Raw genomic sequence first — 23,038 nt, 5'->3', positions numbered from 1 at the left:
GTGATGGTTGGCCAAAGAAAAACAACTGTAGTATCTCATATAGAGCCGTAATTCGCTAAACAGATCTCCGTAGAGAAGAAAACAAGTGTCAGGTGGTGCGACGATGTCGTCGTCATCATCGACAGGGAAAAGACGATGAAAACTCTGGTAATTCTTGAATGAATACTTTCACATGAAGGCTTCGGAATTAACGATCGATGTATACCCTAGAAATAGTTTTCCTGAATCATTCTACTGCCAAGCAACACCACGCCGCCGCAATGTAAATGATATTCATTTGGTACAACGCATGTGTATAGCAGATTTTGTAACTCTATCTTAAAGATAATTTAGCCCATTAGTTTATTCCTTAAGTTCATCCCGTTCCTATACTAGCGTTCAGATGCGCAATAGAAACTGCGGTTTCTATTCATGGTCCATTTGAGGTATCAAGCTTAACCAGCTTACAGCGCAATAGACAATACTTATTATTATTAATAGAAAAAAAAAGACAGACGTATTGATCTCCTTGAATCCAAGCATGTGTATAGTATAGATGTACATTTACAGACAACATTATTTTTGTGTTACGTGCATTTTGGTCGTTCAAAACCTCCTGCTCAATGAAAGACTGGGCGATTTACTGTACTGGATCGCTTGGGGCATCGTGATCCATCCGGACACTAATTTGCGCCAGGACGTAGGACATTGACGCCCAGACAGCAGTCGCGCGGTCCATATCATCTGGTAACATCAGAAGCGGAGTATCGGCATTCGTGTGATGATAATCGAAGTATCGCGGATTGTTGTTGTAAAGTGAGCCTCCCGGAACTCCGATATCGAACCATTGCTTAATATCAGGTCCACTATTGGAGATTAGCAGTGCTGTAGCATTTATCGATTTTAGCATTGAAAGCGCCTCTTGAAGAACGCAGCGTGCCTTTAAAAGGAAAATAAAGAAGAATCAAATAAATAGGCGTAGAACTTCATTAAATTAAAACAGATACTGCTAGTAAAGTAGTAGTACTTAAAAGTACTATATATCATATTTTATAAAGTCATTAATTATTCATAAAATAAATAAAACTTTAAGAATCAATTAGGAAAAAAAGAAAAGTTAAATTTCAGTTGAAGAGATAAAGTAAAGTATCGTAAATGTAAGTTTACGCTGCTCTCAATTGTTCCCGTAAGTATCTTCTTTGTGAGCCTCCTTTTGTCCGTTACTTACGAGTGGGCTTACCACCAGGATTATAACAGACGTTGACGTTAGTTGGTGCAACGCCTGAAGCATATCCCAGACGGGCTGCTCCATTTCACAGTAAGAGTAAACAATAAACTGACGTGACCTAGCCTAGAGCCCTTTTTTCAAGCGCATAGGCAACCGGCTTCATCTTCTATTTAATCATCTTCGTTCTCAGTTTCGAAACGTAGGTCCATTATTTCAGTCAGAATCGGGTCTGCTCGTGAATGATCGCAAACGACACTTCACCGTTTATCGTTGCGCTCGTGAATCTACTACTCATTCATTATTTTGAGGATCAGCAGCGGTGCAGATGTCGCCAGTAGTGGCGCATTTATATAGAAGAACCAAAGCCGCTCATTGTCAACATCATTTTTCTACCTGCCTGCTTTTTCGCACCGGCCTGTATATTTGGTAGAATCTCTGGCAGAGTATAACAGTCCCCTTTATCCCCAGTATGCAGTGTCCCCTGCTCATACGATTCGATGGAGGTATTCTGATCAGAAAAATAGTTAGAGAGCTAACCAATTGTGTAGACCTTTGAACTAGTTTGCCTGTTAAGGGTGTTCTCGATCGAGGGTGTAAGGTGATGATCGATTTTAGTGGTTCCGCTAAGCAAAACAGGGGTCTCTTGTTAGAATCATTTCGATTGGTGCCTTAGCTCAAAGCAGCATGTTTTTACTGTAGTGTTAACAGTAGTAGCTGTTCCTATATGTTCTTTGCGAACGAATATGGCGGATCTATAGGATGCTCCTGCTGGAAACGATGAAAGGACTGCCAGCACAAAACACAATTGCCAAAACTAACCGTTGACACGGTTATCATTGGTAATTGTGTTTGATCGGTAGACGGGACGTTGGTCAAACGGGTTATTGGAAGAAATGTATTTCTATGCGACCGAGTGAAAAAGGCCCAGGCGCGGGCGCTAGAGCTGCACGAGGATCGCACAAGTGGTAGCTGTAGTGGAGGCTCGCCCGAAACATAACTTGAATGGTGGGTATTGTTATTCTGATTCTCGTCGCGATTATCACGTCTATTGGTTTAATATTTTGTCGAGTCAGGAGTCTACGCCCGAAGTTAAGCAAACGTATAAAAAAAATGGCAGAGACATCAGCTGCTCTGCCGAAAATAAGCCGTATATTGGCTTTTGAGATTAAATAACCAAATGAAAATACAATATTTAAGTATAGCCTACCAAAATGTAAAGAATCGTATTTTACTGTGTGCGAAACAAAACGGTCACCCGGATCCCAAGTTGTTAAGCAACGTTTCAAAACATAATACGCGAAATATGGGAATGCGCAAACAGGTCTGAGTAGGTCCTACAGTAGTCATCTTTTATCAGAAATGGTTTCATCAAGTCGCTACTGTTTCGAGCTTGACGGCGCTCTGTTATTAGCTGTTTACCTGTTGTTGTTCGTCGCGTCACTAGAAAACACGGGAGCTACAAGCGGATTCGGCGGACTCCGAACAGCTATTCAGACCACGTGCGGCTAGCAGACGAAACTTTTTTTTAAAGTAAAACCTTGTAAGTGAAGATCGGTTGAGCTTAGCCGAAAATAAATCAAGTTTAGAACGAAAAACGCTATTATAGTGACAAAAATCATCGACCGGTGATCAAGTTTTCCTTCTTCCAAGGCTACAACACTGTAGAAATTTATCCAAAATTGTTGAAGACATTAGACAGGATGGTCTTAAGCGAAAACACGCTGCTTGAATAATGTACATGTTTTAAAACCGATGACTGAAGTATGGAAGACTACCGCATAAGCGACTAGATAGATGTCCGAACCCGAAGATGCAATGCGTCGATCGAGGCGGTTTGTTGCGAAAGCAGAGCTCACCGTATAAAGGCTATGTAGCGTTTCATATATGAAGTGTAACAGAATTATAAATCGTAAACCGGCAATGCAGAAGCTAAGTTAAAAATGTATCCCCTATGAAACCTCAAACCAATTGGAAGTGGCAAGGCCTATTTCACGTGCAACTTACGAAACTTCAATCACTATTGTCAGCTCGAAAGAGGCCAGGGAAAAGAATGACGCTGCCCTGCAAAGAAATCGCGAATCTGGTTTTATCGAGTGACTTGAACACAAGTTGGTGGTAGTACTTGCAATGGACAACAGGGGCATCTGCAAGTGTGAAACACCCGCCGAAAATTTAACAAAAAACGGCCCAATATTTCAAATTCCCTAAGACTCACAAGTCACTGACGCCGCGAGTGGAGGTATGCAATTTCGTTGCCCCATTATCATTTATATTAATAAATGTTTCATTGCATCCAAGCCTATTTTCGACTAAATTAAAAGGCATTCTTTTTAAATTGAACCATAAAGTTTTCACTCAAATCGCCTGCCACAAAATCGCCGAGAAATCATAATAGAACATAGGTTTTATAAAATTTACTACCAATTATTGTAGTCGCAGTTAAATCAAGCGCCTGGCAACTGGCAAATATACAATTCCCCATATGTTGTGGTGGAGAGCACCTGTCAGTACGCTTATACCCCTATCACAGCGTTTAGGGTATCATATATATATGTATAATAATCTTTTTTTCGAATATTTTTTTTATCAGCGTAAGTACGCATCGTAATCCCACTGTATCACACTGCGCAGCTATTCAACTGTTGATAATACTATGCATTAGCCTATTATTTTACCTTATTATCCTGCTGTGTGGTATCGCATAGCCTGAAATAGCACCCTGACAATGGAAGCATCATTTTGATCGGTCGGTTGCCTCGTCATCTATGACTAGACGAACCAACTTATCGACTGTCGAGGCTTTACGTGCCACAGTGTAGCGCTAGGTTCGTGTGACCTGAAGTCCGTATAAATATGTAGATCCCACAGCAATGTTCGTTCTGATATCCATAGTTTAGGCCAAGGTCATCAATACACGGGAGTGACCGAGCTAATCGACAGCTGACCGGATCGTACACCCTTGATCACGGTAGTGATGGTAATAACGTTCGCAGCAATGATGATAACAGCACTTCTACGAGCATCACCAGCTCACTAGTTTTTTTATCATCTTACTTTTTTTAATTGTAAATATAGACATTTAAATTACTAGACTGGTACCGCGTCGGTAGAGCTCAGCACAGCAGAGGAGCACAACAGAAGCACGTCGTATATAACGCTCTATTGGTCGGTAGAAAGCCTCAGTTGGTAAAGGTATCGCACTAGAATAGACTGCAAAAGTCGTTGCTCGCTTGCTTACCCGGACTACCCACTACCACTGCGCTAGCGCTGATTCTCTTGTGCTGCACGAAATTGGCATATTTTCGTCAGATTGGCCTGATGAACCACCGGCTCCTAGCGTTTTAGTCCTCTTCCACTTACTGTATGATCTCCTATTTAATAACGGTTTAGTATGTAGAAGTGCAATCAGCATTCGTCGCCTACTGGAAAATTGGCATCGGCAGGAATATATCTATGCTCAGCAGAGTAGCTATGTGCCTTTCACAAAGCAGGCGCGAAATTGCAGAATCCGTTATCCAAAGGCATCGAGACGGCCCAGTCTACTGTGACTGTTGCTGTTAGTGATTGATGACCTCTTCTATGGCAGGCAGTGGCAATAGCCATTGCTACGCTTCGGGCATATGTCGATGGAATAATGCCAAACAGAGGGTTCGACTACAGCGTTGGAGCAGAAATTAAGCTCACAGGTTGCCAGTGTTGGGAAGGGCGACGGTTCAAGCGCACATCGGCAACCCAGTGCTCTGTAAGGATATGTCGGATGGAAAAGATCTCGGGTAGATATGGCGCGAACCCCACTGACGACTAACCGTTATCATATTTGCTATTTCGACTAGTAGAACTGCTGGGGAAAATTTCCTGTAATACACAGGTCCCAATAGGCCGAACGATTGCATAGTGTTTACTCTGGCCATCTGCGCTATGTAGAACAAGTGGATAATGCGGATGGAATACTGCTCATATATATATGACTGGCTTACGGTCAAAAAGCTGTTAAAGAACGTGGACGTGTTGGTGCCATCGAAGTTGATGAGGTTACCGTCGATGCGCGTGAGAGAATGCCAGAGATGCCCGTTCGGTCTTAATAATTAGCATGCATCAGCAACCCATAATGATAGGCAAAAGTAGGCAGAATAGGAACTTCTGCTTTCCATTAGGCTTTCCGGAAGTGCATGCTTGCCCACTAGCCCGAGAGACATCACTAAGACGGCTCAGGATCTAATCTCGACGTAGACATTAATTCAGATCGAGTAATAGATAAGGCGGTGAGTATGGTCATGATTAGGTATAATATGGTCCATTCCCGCTTAGTCCCACGAGATTGTTCAATTTGGGCCCTCTATGATAACTACCATGCTAGATATAGATGTGTCGATCAGTTTTTAATGTACATTGTCTCCATAGGTTCAAAAAGATGCAGTAGTACGTCTGTATGGGAGACTGTAGAAGTACTACCGGTTTCTAAGGAAATACGAGTAATCTCAGTGAGGCTTTGAATTTTTAACAGATGAATTTATTAGTATCATCGAATAATATTGTGAAAAAGCACTACCAATATTTTATAATGTCAACGAATATAGACGTAGTCTGACCACTAAATTTCAGGTAATCAGGGAAAAATTTCAACTCGAGGATCTATGTCCTAGCTCTGCTAAGCTACCGACAGACAGTATTTTAAGAGGACAGTCGTTGTGACAAAATTTTAACGAACACGTATTATTCGATGCCGTTAATTTCTGCAGCTGCAACACGAATATTAGCTATCTGGCTAAGTTGGGTCGAGTGAATATGGGCAAAAAGTCATATTCATTTAGCCTTTTTCATTCTGAGACTCATACATATCCTGTTCCGCCGTTGGGCCGTTGGGGCCGCACGGTTGCCGCAGATCCCGCTCGACTGGGGGCACGGCTGCCTACGGCTATTTTCGGATAGGGCTTTGACATCATCTCGTGGTAGTCCCCCGTTACTTCTTATTACTGTTTGATCGTTTATTTGTACGGTAAGCTCTTTTGACAAAATGTTTCGTGAGTGTCACTACCATTTCGTAGTTGATAGTAATTCAGAACAGGAAGGCAATAACATAGTTTTACGAAGATTCGGCTAAAACGCCCAGTAGTAGCGAGCAGGCTTTGGCTGGTTTTTGCTTTTGACTTTAGGGAGAAGAATATAATTGAATATTGAACGGACGGTCATTCTATATTCCGATGATTTTTTTTGTTTTTATGTATTTACACACCTGTCTACAAACAGAGAAAATAATTAATTGGAGGAATCTAATTGTAGTTAACGTATTTATAACCTTTGACGTTTTTCGTGCGCTCTTTTGAAAAAAAAAAACCTCATTTTCCCTCTACTGTTACTGCTAAAGGCCTCGTCCGTTTCCGAAATGTCAATTTAAGTTCGACTTTTATGCCTGCGACCGTTGTTTCCTAGTTTATTTCTTATTTATACCGCCAGGAATACATTATACACGATAGAAATTCAGTTACGCTTTAAACTAAGATCGCAGCTGGGAATTAAGTCTGCGACTTTTTAATTACGAGTCCAGCTATTTATAAACCCATATGTTAGGTAAGACTGATCATTTGAGGAAATCTGTCCGTGTTAACAACTACCGAACTTCGTAGGCTAGGATACCGCCGGAATTAACGGTATGAATCGTCGCTCTCATTTCGGCAATTCTTGTGCTTACTGGCGTTTATCCAACATTGGAGGTACCAATTAGCATTACGGCAGGAATCAGCCTGTACAAATCTATCTGTACACACCACCAGACGAATACGCCACCGCCGATGAAGGAAACTTGGGAGAAGCGCAAAGTGAGGCCACATCATCAGGAGCTGAAGTAGTCACTTGACAGGGGATAACTTGGCAGCTGTTGTGAGACTAATTACTTGGCTTAAGCAAATGCAACGCTAAATAAAGTAAGTTTTATGCCTTGCTAACCGTATTCTATTCATAGATTCACAAGGCGTTATCAGTTCATTTTTACCGTCACAAAGTACTGCCAAGTACAACTTATTTGTGCTTTAAACAAATATCTGAGCAGACCCACGACTACCACGAGATATTCAAAAGTGGATGCTTATCAATCTGACCAAACTGATTCCCCTGTCTGTATAATAACCGCAGCAATTGTATCTCCAGTTATTGCTCTACGTGCATAGTGACTTGGTGGAGAAGCTTGGGTCTGTTACGAAATCCGAAACACTGAAAGAGGCACCACCCTTCAACGCAATAGAACTACCTCGTTTTAGTTTGTCGCCAAATGAGGATATGCAGAATCACGCCTACGTCATTGAGCTTCGTTGCAACACTTCCGGTAAATGCTTGCTGTCGCTAGCCTTGAAAACTGAACCGTCCCAATCTATCGGTCAGGTGATTGGTTATCCCCCTTACCCTCTCTCTCTCTCTCTCTCATCTCTCTATGTATATATATATATATATATATGTAGAGAGAACTTTGTCCCCGAGATAATCACCCTATGTGCGTATATTTGTGTTCTGCATCGATGTCTCTCGACAATTTATACCACGGTCCTCGTGAGGCGATACTTTGGAGTTATCAGTAACGTCTTCTGAAGTTCTAACAACTCATGCAGGCAAGCTTCTGTCCTTCGTCTACCGCTTCGCCATCTCTTTTTCATTGCGTTGCAGCACCCAGCGACACTGCGGCTGAGTTTCTTTCTGCTACTTGTTCAAGCAAACTGTCCAATCGGAATGGAATGACGCAAAACTATCTTGGACGGGCAGAAGAGCAGCAACGTTCACACATACGGATTTCGTAAACTGGCGTAACTGTTGCACGAAGAAAAAAGCGGTGGAAGATCACGAACGTTTGCGAAAGGTCACTCAAATGAAATCTGCAAGCTATTCGCTCACTAAGCTAGTGTCTATAAAACTCGTCATCCTATGGTCTACGTGATGCTATTGATGACGGCCCCTCTGCTTCTGCCGCTAGGCAGCAGAGAAGGCCAAATGACTAGGGTTCTAGTAGGATGGGAACTGCATTAGAAATCGCCCCCTGTCGAGTAGGATTATGGGTCTAAATGTTCGATCAGGAGTCTTATGCTTCGGATCGAGGGCCTGGTTATGGCGTGGAGCGACGAATGTTTGGTGCTTCGCTTCGCTTGATTTTCCTATATAGTAGACGAAATAAGACTGCTACGAAACAACTCATAGTCGAGTGCGACATACCATTATCGAAGATATAAGAAATGATATTAGAATACAGATGATTGTATATAGAGTGTCCCTCATGTATATAGAGAGACTAAATTTAGGGGGCATACTTTCTGAGAAAGAGTAGGCGACACTCAGTGCAGTTGCCCACTCGACAGAGGCAGCATCCGCAAGGTCTCATCAAATACCTCATGATGATGATTGATCATTAAATGTGATGAATAGTGATTGTTCCTATTCCACCTTCCGTCCACTGGTGAACTCTGAACTGGCTAAGTTTATTAAGAGATAGGTCGAAGACCTATTTCACGAATAGAAATAATAACTAGGTAGTAATAGCTACTACCTAGTTATTAACATGGGAGTCGTGGATTGTTCTGTCTCTGTTAACATGCATGATGTAACAATAATAATAAACTTTAAAATTTGTTAAAATTGATATATTAGCTGAAAAACGTGTCTACAGGTATTCTCTTTTTTGCCTTAGAATGTTAACCGAGATAGCTGCTGCCGTCACTGTATTAGAAATAATCCTGCATATGAAGAGGTGTAAAGAACGTGCGGGTACTTTCAAACGTAAGTTGTGCGGGCGCTGTTTGTGTAGAAAGCTAGCAGGTCCCGCTGCCTGCTAACCTGACTAAGAGAAGTAAGATGGCCTGGTGAAAAGGTAAATCTAGCGTAAATAAAACAGACACGGCTCGATGCTTGACGGATTTGAGCTGTCAAATAGGAAGCGTTTTTTCAAGCCGCCGCCGCTTCGAAACGGGATATACATTGAAATTTGTTCACCGCGACTCGGATCCCTAGTCCTTTACTCGAAAAGGCAAATTAGAAACTGCAGTCACCTGTATGGGTATAAACGAATGCCGGTCACCCACTTAGCTGGCGACAGAACGGTTGTGACTATCGAAGTGGGTATATGCTGAACGGCGGTTTTTTTATCAATGAGCAAGCTATCGTACGATTTCCCACTCATTCGAGGATGAAGAAAAGGAATGAGAAATTCAGACGGATAAAAGCATTGGCCATACAGAGGCATTCGCATGCATTATCCCAATAGTCTATCCACTGAGCTCCTTACAGGGCGCTACAAGGACCAATACGTGCAGCAGCAAGCAACTGATCATCCTCCTGTACCGAAATCGCTATCCCTAGATGACTTAACATGACCTCATTTGGTCAGAGTGAGGCAAGAGACAGCAGGACAATACTGTCCTCGGTCGAATCTGTTTTCGAGCAAACGATTTTCAATTTTTGAATAAAAAGAGGCAATCGGTCCTAAGAAGAGGACTATTTAATCTGCACAAGGCCACGTTAAAAAATTTTCAAGTGCAGCGTCATGTAAACGTATAGTTTGTGCTGACCACGCCAGGACACATCGTCCCGCTCATTCTTTATCCGCAGTTTGCGGATTGAGTTTCCACGTTCAGCAAGACATTCATATCTAGTTGAATATGCAATAGACAAAACGACCTCTTATTGTTGTAATTCCCGGATATTTATTATTGTTCGTCCATGGCAGGAACAACCAACAAAATATCTGCATGGAATTTTAATAGGCAATATTTCAGTTTGTCCTATGTCTGAGTGACGAGCATCTAAGTCTATACGGATAACCTATATATTTGGTTATACACACGGATCGATAAAATACGGTTACTTTGTTGTCCTCCAAGCTCAATCTGCTTTTGTTTCTAAGTAAATATCTGAAGATTAGATATGTTTGTTTGGAGAGAATCTCAACTCACTTGGTCGTTCTTGACAGCGGTCGTAAGGCCGAGTGGTGTAAATGTCCCATAATCGGATTCCATAATGTACTGTACATCCGCAGCAGATTTTTTGTGCTTTGCAAAGTAGGCCTCTCCGCCAAGAATACCCACTTCCTCGGCGGTGAAGAGGACTGAGCGAATCGTCCGACGCGGAGCCAATCCGAGGGTGCGGAGCACCTGGAGAGTCCGCCAAGTTATAGCAGCGCCTCCGCCATCGTCCATAGCGCCTGTGGTTTTTCCAGATGGCAACAAAAAGATTTTTAAACGAACTATAGCTATATATATATATAGCCGTACAATAGGATTATATTGCTTAGTTTCCATACCTTGTCCGACGTCCCAGCTGTCGATGTGTCCACTAATTACAACGAATTCGTTAGGTTTTTCCGTACCCCTCAAGTCTGCTATTGTGTTACGTGAAGTTACGGTTTTTTCATCGAGATGAGCCGTTGACCGAAGAAAAACACGCAGCTTTTCACCTATTGGTATATAATTCACAAGCGGATACTCCAGAACTGAACGTGTGATACTATACTTAAATGGTAAATTTTCGAATATTTCACTGCTCATCAGATTAGTCTTCAATGAACTGTACATCTAGAATTCTACCTTATTAAAAGGTTCTTGAAGTTTATATAGCTACGCAGTGAACGTTTTTTGAAGTCAACTACATACCAGTATCTATAATAGTTACGTTTCTGTCCAGCCAGATTTAGATGGCATAAAATTAAAAATTGTGATTTTTTTTTTAGCCAATTCAAACGTGATGTCATTTTTGTTAATAAACAAATGATTCGTATGAATCTCATTTGACCGCCCATGTACCAGTGGTCTGTTCGTTCGTTACGAATCCTCAACAGTTTGGCCAACCCCATCGATCTATGCACAGTCACCCATATCCTACGTGTTTCACGCTCTAGAAGCATGCTGCAACGAGTCCATTCTTTTAGCTACTTCTATCTAGCGGGGTTGGTTCGGATATCCAACCAACAGATATCCAAGCTAACAAAGCCTTAGTTGTTTGTTTGTCACAGACCTTCAAAGATTCAGGGGCGATCCGACAGAACCGTGTTAAGCCTTGCAGCAGGCATGTCCCATCGGACTTTCTTTCGCGTGTTGCTCCCTTCGTACGCTATCCATTGGGCGGTACGTACCTCACAGTCTGCGCTCGCTGACACTTTTGCTCCTATTTAGTTTATTTCGCCCTGTCATACATAGGACAGCTTTAGAAAACAACCGACTTCTCTTTCGTTCAATTCAAAACTGATTTTCTGTCGCCAACACGGGAGCTATGCGCACCACGCTCGAACTGACACAAAGCAATGTGACGTAGGTCTTCCCTATCGGGAATAACAACTAACTGCAAAAGGGCACACTGCATTCTGGCTAGGTCGTACTTTTGTTAAATACACAATTTACGCAGAAGCTCGAAGCTGGCCTTTAGTGTAGGGCAGTTGTGTCAGCTTAAACGTAGGACCTCAATGCGGCTTTGAATTCTCGTCCAAGAAGTAATAGATAATAGATCATCCGGAATTCAATAGGTTATCGAAATCTATAGCGCAAGTGGGAAGCGGAAACGACTGTATTACATTTGAACTTCTTGAAAATGTTTTCTGATTCGTCAGCGGATCATTGTCTGGGCCAAATATACCTGGGTTTAGACCCAGGTTTATAAAGGCACGTTGTCAAGTAGGTCGAGTTGACCTTCATGGCAGAGGGGTGACTGGACGCTGATTCCATTCAGTTGCAATCTGCTGATGCCCAGTAATAGCTGTGAACAGAATGGCCTGTACGAAGTACTTAGCCAACTGCATGTGATACATCACACACACACACGCCAGTAGTAGTAAAACGAAAAGATGAGGATTGGTTATTTATTTTCGTAGGATTCATTATCAAAGTGATCGCATACAGAAAATCACGACAGATTTTCGAGGATATGTCTTACTCATACATGCTCGTGATTGGAGCCGAAAGAAAGCACATTTCTTATAAAAATGGCAGCAATTAAGCCTCGTGGACGTGTACGGCCGATTACGACCATCGACCCGAAATTAAAGAAACTAGCTTTATTCTTCATTGCATGTGCGTCTTGACGTAAGCTTGATCACGTCTGCAGTGTACTAGTGCAAACGTAACTAAATAATATATAATATACCAGTGGCTTGAACAGATCATTATTTTGGTCGGCTGGGAAAATTAACGAATTCACCGGATCGTAGGAGAAATATATCTACTTACCTCTTTGCTGCTTTCTCCACATAAGATCCGCTTCTTCTGCCGTAATACAAACACCCGGAATTTTTGGAAATTTGCTGTCGTATGTCATCATGCCTGTATGTGGTGTGTACAGAGAATGACCAGTGACCGACCGAACTATTGCGGCAATAGCACCTTTTGAGGCTGCTTGTGAGGCACCCATCAACCTGTACTTCACTGTGGTTTCGTAATTGACATAGGGCTGATTGTATACGACAATTTTGCCCTGAATCTGTAAAATGAATACCAGTAATTGGCGGATTAGGCATCTGTAAGAAATAAAACTATAGACAGGTCGAGGCAGATTAAACATTATCGTCTTGAAATGTAGATGGGACATTATACGATCTTGACTACGTCATACTCGATTGTATCCATTGCCAATTGATAGGCTACCGCTGAAAATACTACATAGTGAGTTTAAATTTGCGTTAGCCTGGGGGATCCTTGAAGGATTTCAACGTTGGGCTGAACTTAATGCCCTTAAGACAGCGCTGATCTTTTCTCTAGTTTGCCTATCCAGTGAGCCTTCATTTGTGGAAAACCTTCATGTACCAACATTCGTGTAGTTGATAGGCAATTCCTCGTTCTGCCATAGTCAGCATAGTTAAATTGTGCGTTTGTGAGAGGGGCCATTACGTTCTTGGGATGTTTGTGTGATACGTGTGTGCTTACGGGGAAAAATGAGAAATTAACGCTGCCTTAAGCGTGATTACGATGGACTTGAAGACTGTCACAACTCTTCTTGAATGAAAATAGGACAATTCAGATAGTGCAAGTAAGACGCCTTACTTAGCTTGTACAATGTAATGTGTAATTCAAATAAAAATTTCGGCTAAAAAAATTAAGTGGAATAGGGAACGATATTATACTAGAAGGTATACATCTTTGTAGGTATACGTCTTTGTATATGCGATTAACACACTACAATTCTACCTTCAATAAGAAGAGAATAAGAAGATACGCCTAGAGATTCGAGAAGCTAAGAGCAGATGTGTGACATAACTAACCTCGCTGTCGGGTTTGGCGTGCATTTCATCGAACGATCTGACCACGATGGCCTCGGCTGTAAGCCCGTTGGCGGAGGGAGTGCCTACAGAATATCCAAGGCTTAATAGCCCCAACGTCTTATTTCTGCCGCCCTCCCAGGCGTTCAGTAGAACTGCCTCAGTTTCGCCACGGTTCCAACGAGGAACTTCAACATACTCTGTATGAACCTAGATCGATGTCGCGAAATTAATAGGTTTTTCACTGCAACTAATCCTACATTCGATTAAACACATCATGCAAACGGCTTCTTTTTATTGACACTTGCCCCAACCAATATTCACGCAAGCTGTCGTTTGTAGATACAGGTGTAGTTCCTCCGAGATGGATATAGGTGAACTCCGTAGCATGGCATTATGAATGCGTTTGTAACTGAGAATCAACCCCCTCAATCCGATTTTCATTATAATTGCTATTAACTACCAAACTTAAACGTTTAAGGACACCGTTAAAAAGATTTTCGTCAGCAAGGTTTCCAAAGCTACCCGACCCACCTGGGAAGGTCCGAGTTGAACCACGTCGGTGAAGTATTTCACTCGGTCATCGATGGCGTTCTCGAGATCTGTTGTTCCAGTGAAGCGCGGCCCATGTTTATCAACAAACGCCGCCAACTGACGCCATGTCTCGCCCTTTTCTATCGAACCAGATGCAATGTTGTTCCATCGAGACAATTATGCAGGAAAGCCGCGACACAAAATGCGTGTTATTGATGAACAACTAATCAATAGAACATTTATTATATTTTAGAAATTTTTTTCACACATCCAGACATATTATTTATATGTTCCTCGGGGTATATTCAAACGGAAGCTATAATTGATGTGATAATGACGATATATGTTTATATATGATAGGATGGTTATTTTATTATTCCGCTGTCGTAAGTTCAAGCGTTTAGAGGAGCAATTTTGAAATCATGTTACGGTTTTAATAATTTTTCATGAGGTCTTGGTAAGCAGTGTCCGGCGAACGTACTAAACCATACCGCGTCTAATTATTGACTTGTACGTAATCGGAGGACCAAGACACGTGAAGCTACAATGGATACACCTGCATCAGATCTTCAAAACTGCTAAGGTGATGTTTTACTGGTTCAGTTGCATCCGTCTGCTGGCCTAGTCGTCTACGGTTATCACAGAGGATCCCTTTTCTTTGTTACAAGTCGCTATATGGTAACAGAATGGGTCATTGTTATCACGAAAAAACAAAGAAAAACAAACGCTAGTATGCTTTCGTTGTTAATCTTCCTTTAAGTTATGTGACACGTTGGTTTAATTTTGTTATTACCTCACGGCTTTGTCAGATTTTTGGCGTATCTTCGTAAAGCCCTTTCACAAAACACATTTTTGCGGGTAGGATTTTTTCTTGAACGAACAATTCACCGTGTCTCTTGTAAGAGAATCTTCACTGAAGACCAGGTTTATATAGTGAACTGGCTCCGCCGCTGCTGTTGGAACCCATGTCGTGATCTTCTATTGGTCCACTATGACTCGCCTACTATCGAAAAATATCCTAGTAAACGGTCTCTGATTTTCAGAAATACAGATATAGCCAGTACCGCGATGTGTGAATATGTAGACCCATTATTTCTGCGTGAATAACTAAGCAGTGATTGACAAAGACAAACAGCACGTACTACCTACCATGCATGAAACGACGATAGATTGATCGTCAAGCAAATTGTATGGCCGGATAACAGTCAATCGGTAGTTAAAGATGTTTGAAACGCAGTAATCTACAGAACGACCTGTCTATCTAGTGTCGTACGTATGCGCGTACAAATAAACCGTACCTCTGTATTTTCGATCGGCAGCTAAACATAGATATTACGTGGCCTTTTGCGATACTGAGTTTTTTTTACCTTGTCATACTAATAAGTTAAGTTTATTAGTACCCCTTTACTTTTTGTGGTTTTTGGTAATCTTAACATGGCATACCGATCGGAGGTGCGAATTCCTTGCTATATTATGAGTCATTTCACTTTATAGAAAGATAAATTATACATGTAAACGTAAGCTGGACGCCGCTTACTGCAGGGAGTTACTAAGGAGGGAATGTTATTTTGTTTGATCCTATTAGACGTTTGTCGTATCACTGAACTTTGCCAAAAACCCAAGCAAAATTTAGCACCTAACCTAGCTATTATTATGTTTCGCGTTTGTGTCATATACTTCCGTGGCCATAGCGTTCATCGAGTGCCTCGTAACGAGGCAAGCCATAAAATACTTCTTATAATTGATCTATTTAAATGATTAAATCTAGCTCTGATCAGAAACAAAATATTAATTAAGAACGCAGTTAAAAAGAATATTTAAATTTAGTATTTAGTTTCATAAAAAAACATGTGTATTGTATATTTAGCCAATATTGTTTTATGTGTATATTTTGGGCGTGTGAGCCAAATTTATATTTGAACTAAATAATCATTTATGCCACAGAGTCACTTATGGCTGTCCTGAATAGTTATCAAGGGCACAAATGAGTGCATTGGATCCTTCGGCAGGGCGTAAATCCGCAGACTTCTGGAGTGATGGGGCGTTGTGTCTGTTTCGCTTCAGGCTTGGCCTGTTCTGTACAATTTATTTAAGACTTTGTTCTGCTCAATTTCCTCCTAGGGCTCATTCCTATTGACCCCCCCCCCCCCCCCAAACAGAAGATGCGCGCTTCTCTACCTCATACCTGACCGCCAGCTGCGACTAAATACCCACAGGTTTATTTTACGGGTTCGGTGCCGAACACGCGAAAAAACGCGGATCAAAAAACAGTTAGTTCGTTTCTATTGCATTGTGGTTTTTACTTACCATTGGATTTTATTGTATCGGTTCAATAAGTGAAAGCTAGCCGGTTAGTCCGCTTATTTTGGACGTATTGAAATCACGTAAATTTCTTAATAGCAAAAGAAAATGTGTGATACTTTTGAAGAACAACGGTAAACGTAAACAAGTGATATTTTCCATATGAGTCGGTACATTTTTCTGACTTCTAAGTGAAAACATATAAGAAAATGTTAATGGACTGAGCCTGTTTATTTACCTATACATGAGCACGAATACGAATTCCTATCCATATCGTATTTGCCTGGACGGCATCACATTTTCTGAACCATGTTTGCCAAAAAAGCACCCTTAATGATGGCTGTGAAATAACAGACTCGTTACGTAACGAGTCTCACTTGTAGTCTCTCACTTACCACGTTCCAGACAAGGGACAATTCTCTAGAATAAGCGAAACAAAATCAAGGCTTTCAGAAATGAATTATATTTAGTAGGATGCGCAACCAAAGGCGCAGTGGCGTCCTCAGGACAAACTTACCGGTAGTCAAAATGTGATTTATAATTTTGTCCACATCTGCCTGATACGAACGGATTTCTTTAACAATACTAGGATCTAATTTGCCCTCGCACAGCGTCTTGTCATGTAGGTGGGCATCAGTTTGATGATAGGTCAGAATAAGGCCCGTAACGGTAGACACCAACCCCAAGCAAGTAGTAGCTGAAAATTTCGAATCAGCAAAATAACAAAAACGACGATAAACGTTTTTTGTTAATACTTGATCACATTACTGTAAAGTGGCACGTAATTATCTAACATGTCGACTGATCGTTAACCCAGTGATTGAAATTTGAAAACGGAAGCTTGCTTAAATACTCCACGGCAGTTCTAGGCTATAGGATCTCTTGAAATTTGCGCCGACACAAATATAGACAAGCTCAATAACTTACCGAACGCGAACTTCATTATGAATGCGTAACTGTTTAGCCTCGTTTCTTCTAGACAGTAAGGGTAGGTAGGTAGGTAGGTAGGTAGGTAGGTGTCTTTTTTTGAATCGCTCAGATCACCTGTATACGAAATAGCATAGAGAGTAAGTTAGGCACTTCCCAGTTACCCTATCTATTCCGAACCGGAAATATCCTAACCGATGGGATATTGTTTTCGCAGAAGGCAGATCTACGACTTCATATACATTCTGCAACTGACTTCGTTTCAAGTCAAATATATAAATTGCAGATACTCCGCCAAAAAACTACTGTAACTGACTGTCTCAAAGGTTACACTTCCGAGCCAGACCGATGCCTGTCGCTCATACACACGCACAACCCGTTTTAAATCAATATCCAACAAAGCAACCACTTTGATGAAATGACTTTCACGCTAATTCCACGGAGAATTAGGTCCCATTTTAAATTGCGTGTCTCAATTTGGTTGCGCTTTCGGATTTTACTTCCACGTACCTGTTAGACATATATATATATAACTCGCTATCGGAGTAATTTTCCAAAGTGAAGGCAAGTTTATCCTTAAGCCACATTGAACCTTGCGCTATGAACTACAACGAGAATCAATTACGAGCACTAGCGCGGGTTTGTGTTTTAATCTTGAGGATCACTTACGACCAATTTAAGATGTACATTCGATAAAAATATGGCTGATCACAGTTACCTAGATCAGAAGACAGGGATCTGCTTCAAGCTTTGATAGTGCGAACATTTACTCGAGACTAACCTGTCATTCGCAAACTGTAAACTTTACAAGTTCAGTTATAAACTTGTATAGGCGCTTATGACAGCTATTTACGAAATTCGTGAATAACTTTAAATTTTATAGTATAATACCTACACGGCATAGTTTTGGCGGCTATAATAAAGAAGCTATGCATATTTATCATTCAATAATTCAAGTTCAACTATTGAACATGGCGAAATGTTATACGTTACATGGCGAGCACGCTTCTATGGCTGAGTCATCGTAACTTGATTTGGGGGGCAATCAACGCTACAGGCAATGGTATGTTTGTGCTTTTATTAGTTGTCAGTCTGCAACCCATTCGGGCGACCCGATGCACGTATCAAATGCTTAAACACCTACATTGTGAGAACTTTGGTAACATTATCTGCTGTTATCTTATTGTATGAGACCTCGTCCAGGCCAAATCAATACTGGACAAATGTATCTCTTAAACTAATGACAAATCAGAATCAGAGAACGTGATCCATATGTTCAATATTAACGGCTTTCATAAAATATCGTAATGTAAATAATCGTCATGGGTTACGAGTAACGCAAAAATTGTAACGCATTATTGCGAAGCAACAATAACAAAAAAATCCTGAAAATTGAAGGACAATTCTATAGCTATTTAGTAGGTCCGCGTTGGGCTACCATGTTGTATAACTAAGCCACGCACAAAAGACAGAGTCCATTGTTTATCGTTTCTTATGGCGATTGTCGATTAAGAAATATTTTCAACAAACTACAATGACACCGAATGATTCTTGTTCAGGTAAGCACTCGCGGCCGGCACCGCTTGACGGCTTTAGCGGACCAAATGACGTCGTAAGTCGAAGGGTTGGTGGTCGTTGATCGTCCGCCATTCCCGGACACTGCTATCATAACATAGTTATGCCAAAACCACTTCCTGCATAAAACGGTGATTAAACGACAATCTTCTATATTTACTGTTAAACTTCTCACGAAACGGCCATGAGATTTTAGGTTAACAAGACCGAACGGCCATACTAACGGCCATTGAACTACATTATCGACCTCTTTCTCTTGTCGGAGGAACGCTGCCAGTTAAATCATATGCATTGTAAGATGATTTTGCTAAGGACTTAACGATAACGATTATCTATTGTTATTTTGGTTTTTTTTAAATAGAAAAACTTTAGCAGATCGATTGGCTGGTTAGGTATACGAGGAAGCTCTCAACGACAGTAGCGTTACACATTTTTTTTTTGTCCAGAAGCATAAAAATTTCATTATACTTCATTTGAGTTGTAGCTACCTGCTATTGCAGGACAAATATGCCAATGTGCGCTTCTATTGTCTACGTTTTTTTGTTTATACACCGAACTCCAGTAGTATGTTAACCCCGCGCAAAAACAGATATATAGCTCTACGCTTAAAATAACGTTTTTGTGTACATATCGTTTGCTTTGTCTCTTTGCCGACGCCAATATGAAGGAATTAGTAAGAAATCTGTTTACTAAAGAGGGCTTATGCCGAACATACTGCATAGCAGATCTTTCCACATGTGCATGATGCTAACTGTACATATTCCGTAATCGCTCAACAGCCCATCGAATCTACTTCAACGACATATTCGTGTGTGCGCCAACACGGGTGAAAGCTACTGACATTCGTTACCTGACATATCCTTATCGTTCGCTAGTGTGACTCAACACAGGGAGCGACTGCATCTTATTGTCGCAAAGGCCTGTTCTCCAGAAATGACTGAACACCACGCTTTCGTCGTTTGCAACCTTTTCGTACCACCTCACATTGCTACTCGTGACACAGATCGACACGGACATTCTTATACTGCTTACGCTAGAAATAGCTGCTTAATTAACGTCAGCAGCGTCGCCGTGGGCTTCGTTTTCGTAAATATGCGTGAAAAATCCGAATATTGTAATAGTATAGCAGTTGCCTTTTTACGGCATAGAAAACTCCGTAATCACACACGGACATCGTGGGTTAAAGCCAACTTTCTATATTCCTTTACTCAATCCAGCAATTGCCACATTGCGATGAAGTCCGACATTGCTATTAAGCAGCTAAACTACACACTTTCGATTCATGTGGCTGTTAATGGTTTACGAGTCTCCTGATGAGGTTGAGATAATCTGGTTGCATTTGCTGTTTCGCTTTCGGCGAGTGCTCGTAGTAGTAGTGGTAGTGGTAAACGCCTCGGATGTCCACGTATATATTGCCATCATCTTACCCCGAACTCATTTTCTCTTCAGGGCGACGCTGTTCTTTTGCCAGCTTTATCTCCGAATGACGGTAAACACTAAACCAGCCCTTATTTATGGCAAAAACAGGTTTTTTATTGATTTTAGTTCCGCGAATAGCGCATAAAATTCATCACATGCACTTCTAACTAGATTGAACTTCATCGTGAAACACAACTTACGCATTTTCAGTATTTGGGTTGAAATTCTGTAACACACAATGTGGATAGCGCCAGTGTTGGCTAGCCGAGCTTTCAAACCTCAAGCTCTGCCTTCGTGAGAAGTCCGTCAGTTCCAGGAATAAGTTTTTGCACTTCGGATTTTAAAATTTGGTTACCTCCTCGGTGGTGTTTAGCGCCCCCGTTTTCGTTTTAGAATCATTCGTATTATTCACGTAGCGTGGTTTCGTTCAAGATCTCCCTGCCTGATGGCTTCACTCACCTCGGACACATTTATGTAGTGCAACAGATATATTTTCCTCATGAACTCACTTCTCCTCGAGTAAATTCAACCAGTTTCCTTTCACATGTCCTCGAAAAGCTGGCCAATTACCAGCTAAATTAGTTATATATATATATATATAATATATATATATATTATATATAGCTATATATACATATGCTAATTATCTCAAACAATGCTCGATTCTCGTGACTTTATGCATAAGCATGTTTTGACAAAACTTGTATCGTATAAACGGCATCCTTGAAAAAAATCAGGTTCATGTTCTCTTGTTCATAGGTTCGGTAACAGCTTTCGGACACTAGATACGTAATAGTGTGAACTGACAAGTTACAACCTAGGATTGTTTAGGTCGGCTGGTTATTTCTCGTCGACGATTCAAGCATATCCGCATCGTGAGATATAGGCGTCTCCGAAACTCTTATTTTGCCTGTTCGTTACTCGTTAGCTCTGTTTGTTTATACTGCTTGTTTGTTTTGAAGACAGCACTCATTATATCAATAATTTGCCAAAAACAGTTAGGCAATGGTTGACATTGTCGAAACGTACTTTACCACGGCGATCTCACATTCGCATAGCACCAGCGCCTCTAGTGGCGATTTTGAACTGTGCCAGGCGGACGACTTCGTGCTATATGAAAGTAACGGGGCAGATGCGATAGCCGGAGGCTAACGTGGCAGATCTACGATGCTGATGATGAGCTTTTATGATTCAATAATGTTTCTTTTCAAATTTACATCGACCCTTTTTAAAATAATTAATAAGTCAAAGTCGGCACAACTTGACATCAAAAGAAAGGCAAAGCAGAACAAAAAAACTTAGATTGACCTTCTATGAAACCGCTGATATTTTGCGTATGTTCATGTCGCAGACAGTAAATCTGGCAATGTACATAAAATTTTGTACTGAGCCACAACGTATACCTGTCTAGCTCGACTAAAATTTTATCGTAAAGTTCAAAATAGACTACCGTTTCTAAGGTCACGATGCTAAAAAGCGGACAGCTATCGACTTCCCAGAGCGAAAACGAAGAGCCTTTGGTTTGAATGAGCCGATCAATTGTATTATCAAATAGATGCAGATAGCTATATATAATTGTTCAGACTGTCAGCGTCTCGAAGTTCTCGCTTACCCGTAGTAGGTTCGTGTACCAAAATTGTCATAACGTATATGGAGATACGAGCAGTACCTATGGAGCAAGTCGGCCCTATCTGAAACTACGTATCCCTTAATTTAATCCGCCAGTTTAAAAGTGAATAGATGGAAATTATCGTGTTGTCACTGTCAACATCATAGTTTCCCAATTGATTGATCCCAGTTCCATGTTACAGCGCAACCGTTACACAGAAAATTAAATCGAGCACCATCATGACGTGTTTCATTCACTTGGTGACTCTGATAAACCATGATTGATCGAAATTTAAAAACATCTGAAAGTCGCTTTCTGATATCAGTCTATTCATTGCTAACAACGTATCATAGCTGGGAATCGTGAGTAGATGATTTTTACAAGGATCGCATGATGGGCTGACGCCTGTCCATTAACACTAATGAATCAGTGACAAGGGCATAATTCGCTCATGATCTGAGCGGATCTGATCGCCACGTGGACGAGTGCCGTTTGCACATTGGATTAGTATCGAAGGCCAGTCAATCATCGCAGTCACGCACTGAATCATTAAGTACAATATCTATGTCTGTGTGTCGTCTCTCGGTCATCCAGCTGTGCTTTCAGTAAGGATCAGTCCTTGCTACAAACTGAATAGGGTTATACAGTAATCTTTACTATACGTTGCTACTGCAGACGCCGCGGGGACGTAACAATCTACCTACCGTGATCGATGTCGTTTGCTGAACGGTTGTTGTTCCAGGCCATCAAATGCGTGCTTGTCGCTGGCCTTCGCCTCTAACAATCATCCGCTTAAACCGCGTCGCATTGCTTCGGTCATCTAACAGAGCTGCATTTGCTCGTAGTCGTGTAATTATTGTCATTGACGTGAGAGAGCATACAGGTGGGCAAGGTGAGATTTTAGCGGCTGAGAAGCCCCAGGATCCATTCACTGAGCCACCAATGGTGGGAGCGGGGGGCGGGGGCGGTAGCCGCCACACAGTAACAGCGTCGAGTTTCTTCTGCCAGTCATCAATATGGATGAACACTGTTGTTTTAGCAAACTAACAACTGACCAGCTGTTCAGGCCAATTTTACGCAGTTAGTTCTATGTGGCCTGCTGTGTCCGCCCGTCATTACTTAACATTGGATTACAACGAGGCGGCAGCGCCTATGCGATGTTAACGTATGATCGTTATCATACGCTATGCTACGACGCTGCCGTTGCCGCTACCCGAATGAATTCAAGACGTCATATGGTAGCTCGATGCGA

General features: G+C 41.5%; 2 protein-coding genes across 10 annotated transcripts in view; one reads left to right on the top strand and one right to left on the bottom strand.

Annotated features, from left to right (window-relative positions):
- The window catches only part of LOC111252892 (uncharacterized), a 343,362-nt gene that overhangs the window by 51,734 nt on the left and 268,590 nt on the right, over positions 1–23,038 (top strand). Inside the window, exon 1 of one of the 7 annotated variants that reach the window (XM_022811506.2) lies at positions 21,715–21,798. The exons of the other annotated variants lie outside the window; for them this stretch is intronic. The gene's annotated coding sequence lies outside the window, so the exon portion shown is untranslated. Of the gene's footprint in view, positions 1–21,714; positions 21,799–23,038 lie in introns of those variants that run through there. 7 annotated transcript variants of the gene reach the window in all.
- On the bottom strand, positions 500–22,630 carry LOC111252893 (carboxypeptidase Q-like). 3 transcript variants are annotated; one of them, XM_022811513.2, is made up of 9 exons: positions 22,491–22,630; positions 17,184–17,300; positions 16,774–16,953; positions 13,956–14,095; positions 13,425–13,631; positions 12,397–12,646; positions 10,482–10,634; positions 10,135–10,382; positions 500–919 (listed from the first exon to the last, which is right to left on the bottom strand). In XM_022811513.2, exons 1-9 carry the CDS (start codon positions 22,531–22,533, stop codon positions 620–622), a joined length of 1,638 nt encoding a protein of 545 aa, XP_022667248.1. In that variant the 5' UTR covers positions 22,534–22,630; the 3' UTR covers positions 500–619. The 3 variants fall into 3 exon arrangements, with proteins under 3 accessions (XP_022667248.1, XP_022667251.1, XP_022667250.1); XM_022811516.2 differs by lacking the exon at positions 22,491–22,630 and adding an exon at positions 20,378–20,576; XM_022811515.2 differs by lacking the exon at positions 22,491–22,630 and adding an exon at positions 19,609–19,631.

Source organism: Varroa destructor, unplaced genomic scaffold, assembly GCF_002443255.2.
Source record: "Varroa destructor unplaced genomic scaffold, Vdes_3.0 BEIS01000006.1, whole genome shotgun sequence".
In the NCBI taxonomy this organism is placed as follows: domain Eukaryota; kingdom Metazoa; phylum Arthropoda; class Arachnida; order Mesostigmata; family Varroidae; genus Varroa; species Varroa destructor.
The sequence above is the reverse complement of the archived record's forward strand: the minus strand, read 5'-3'. Positions and strand labels throughout refer to the sequence as shown.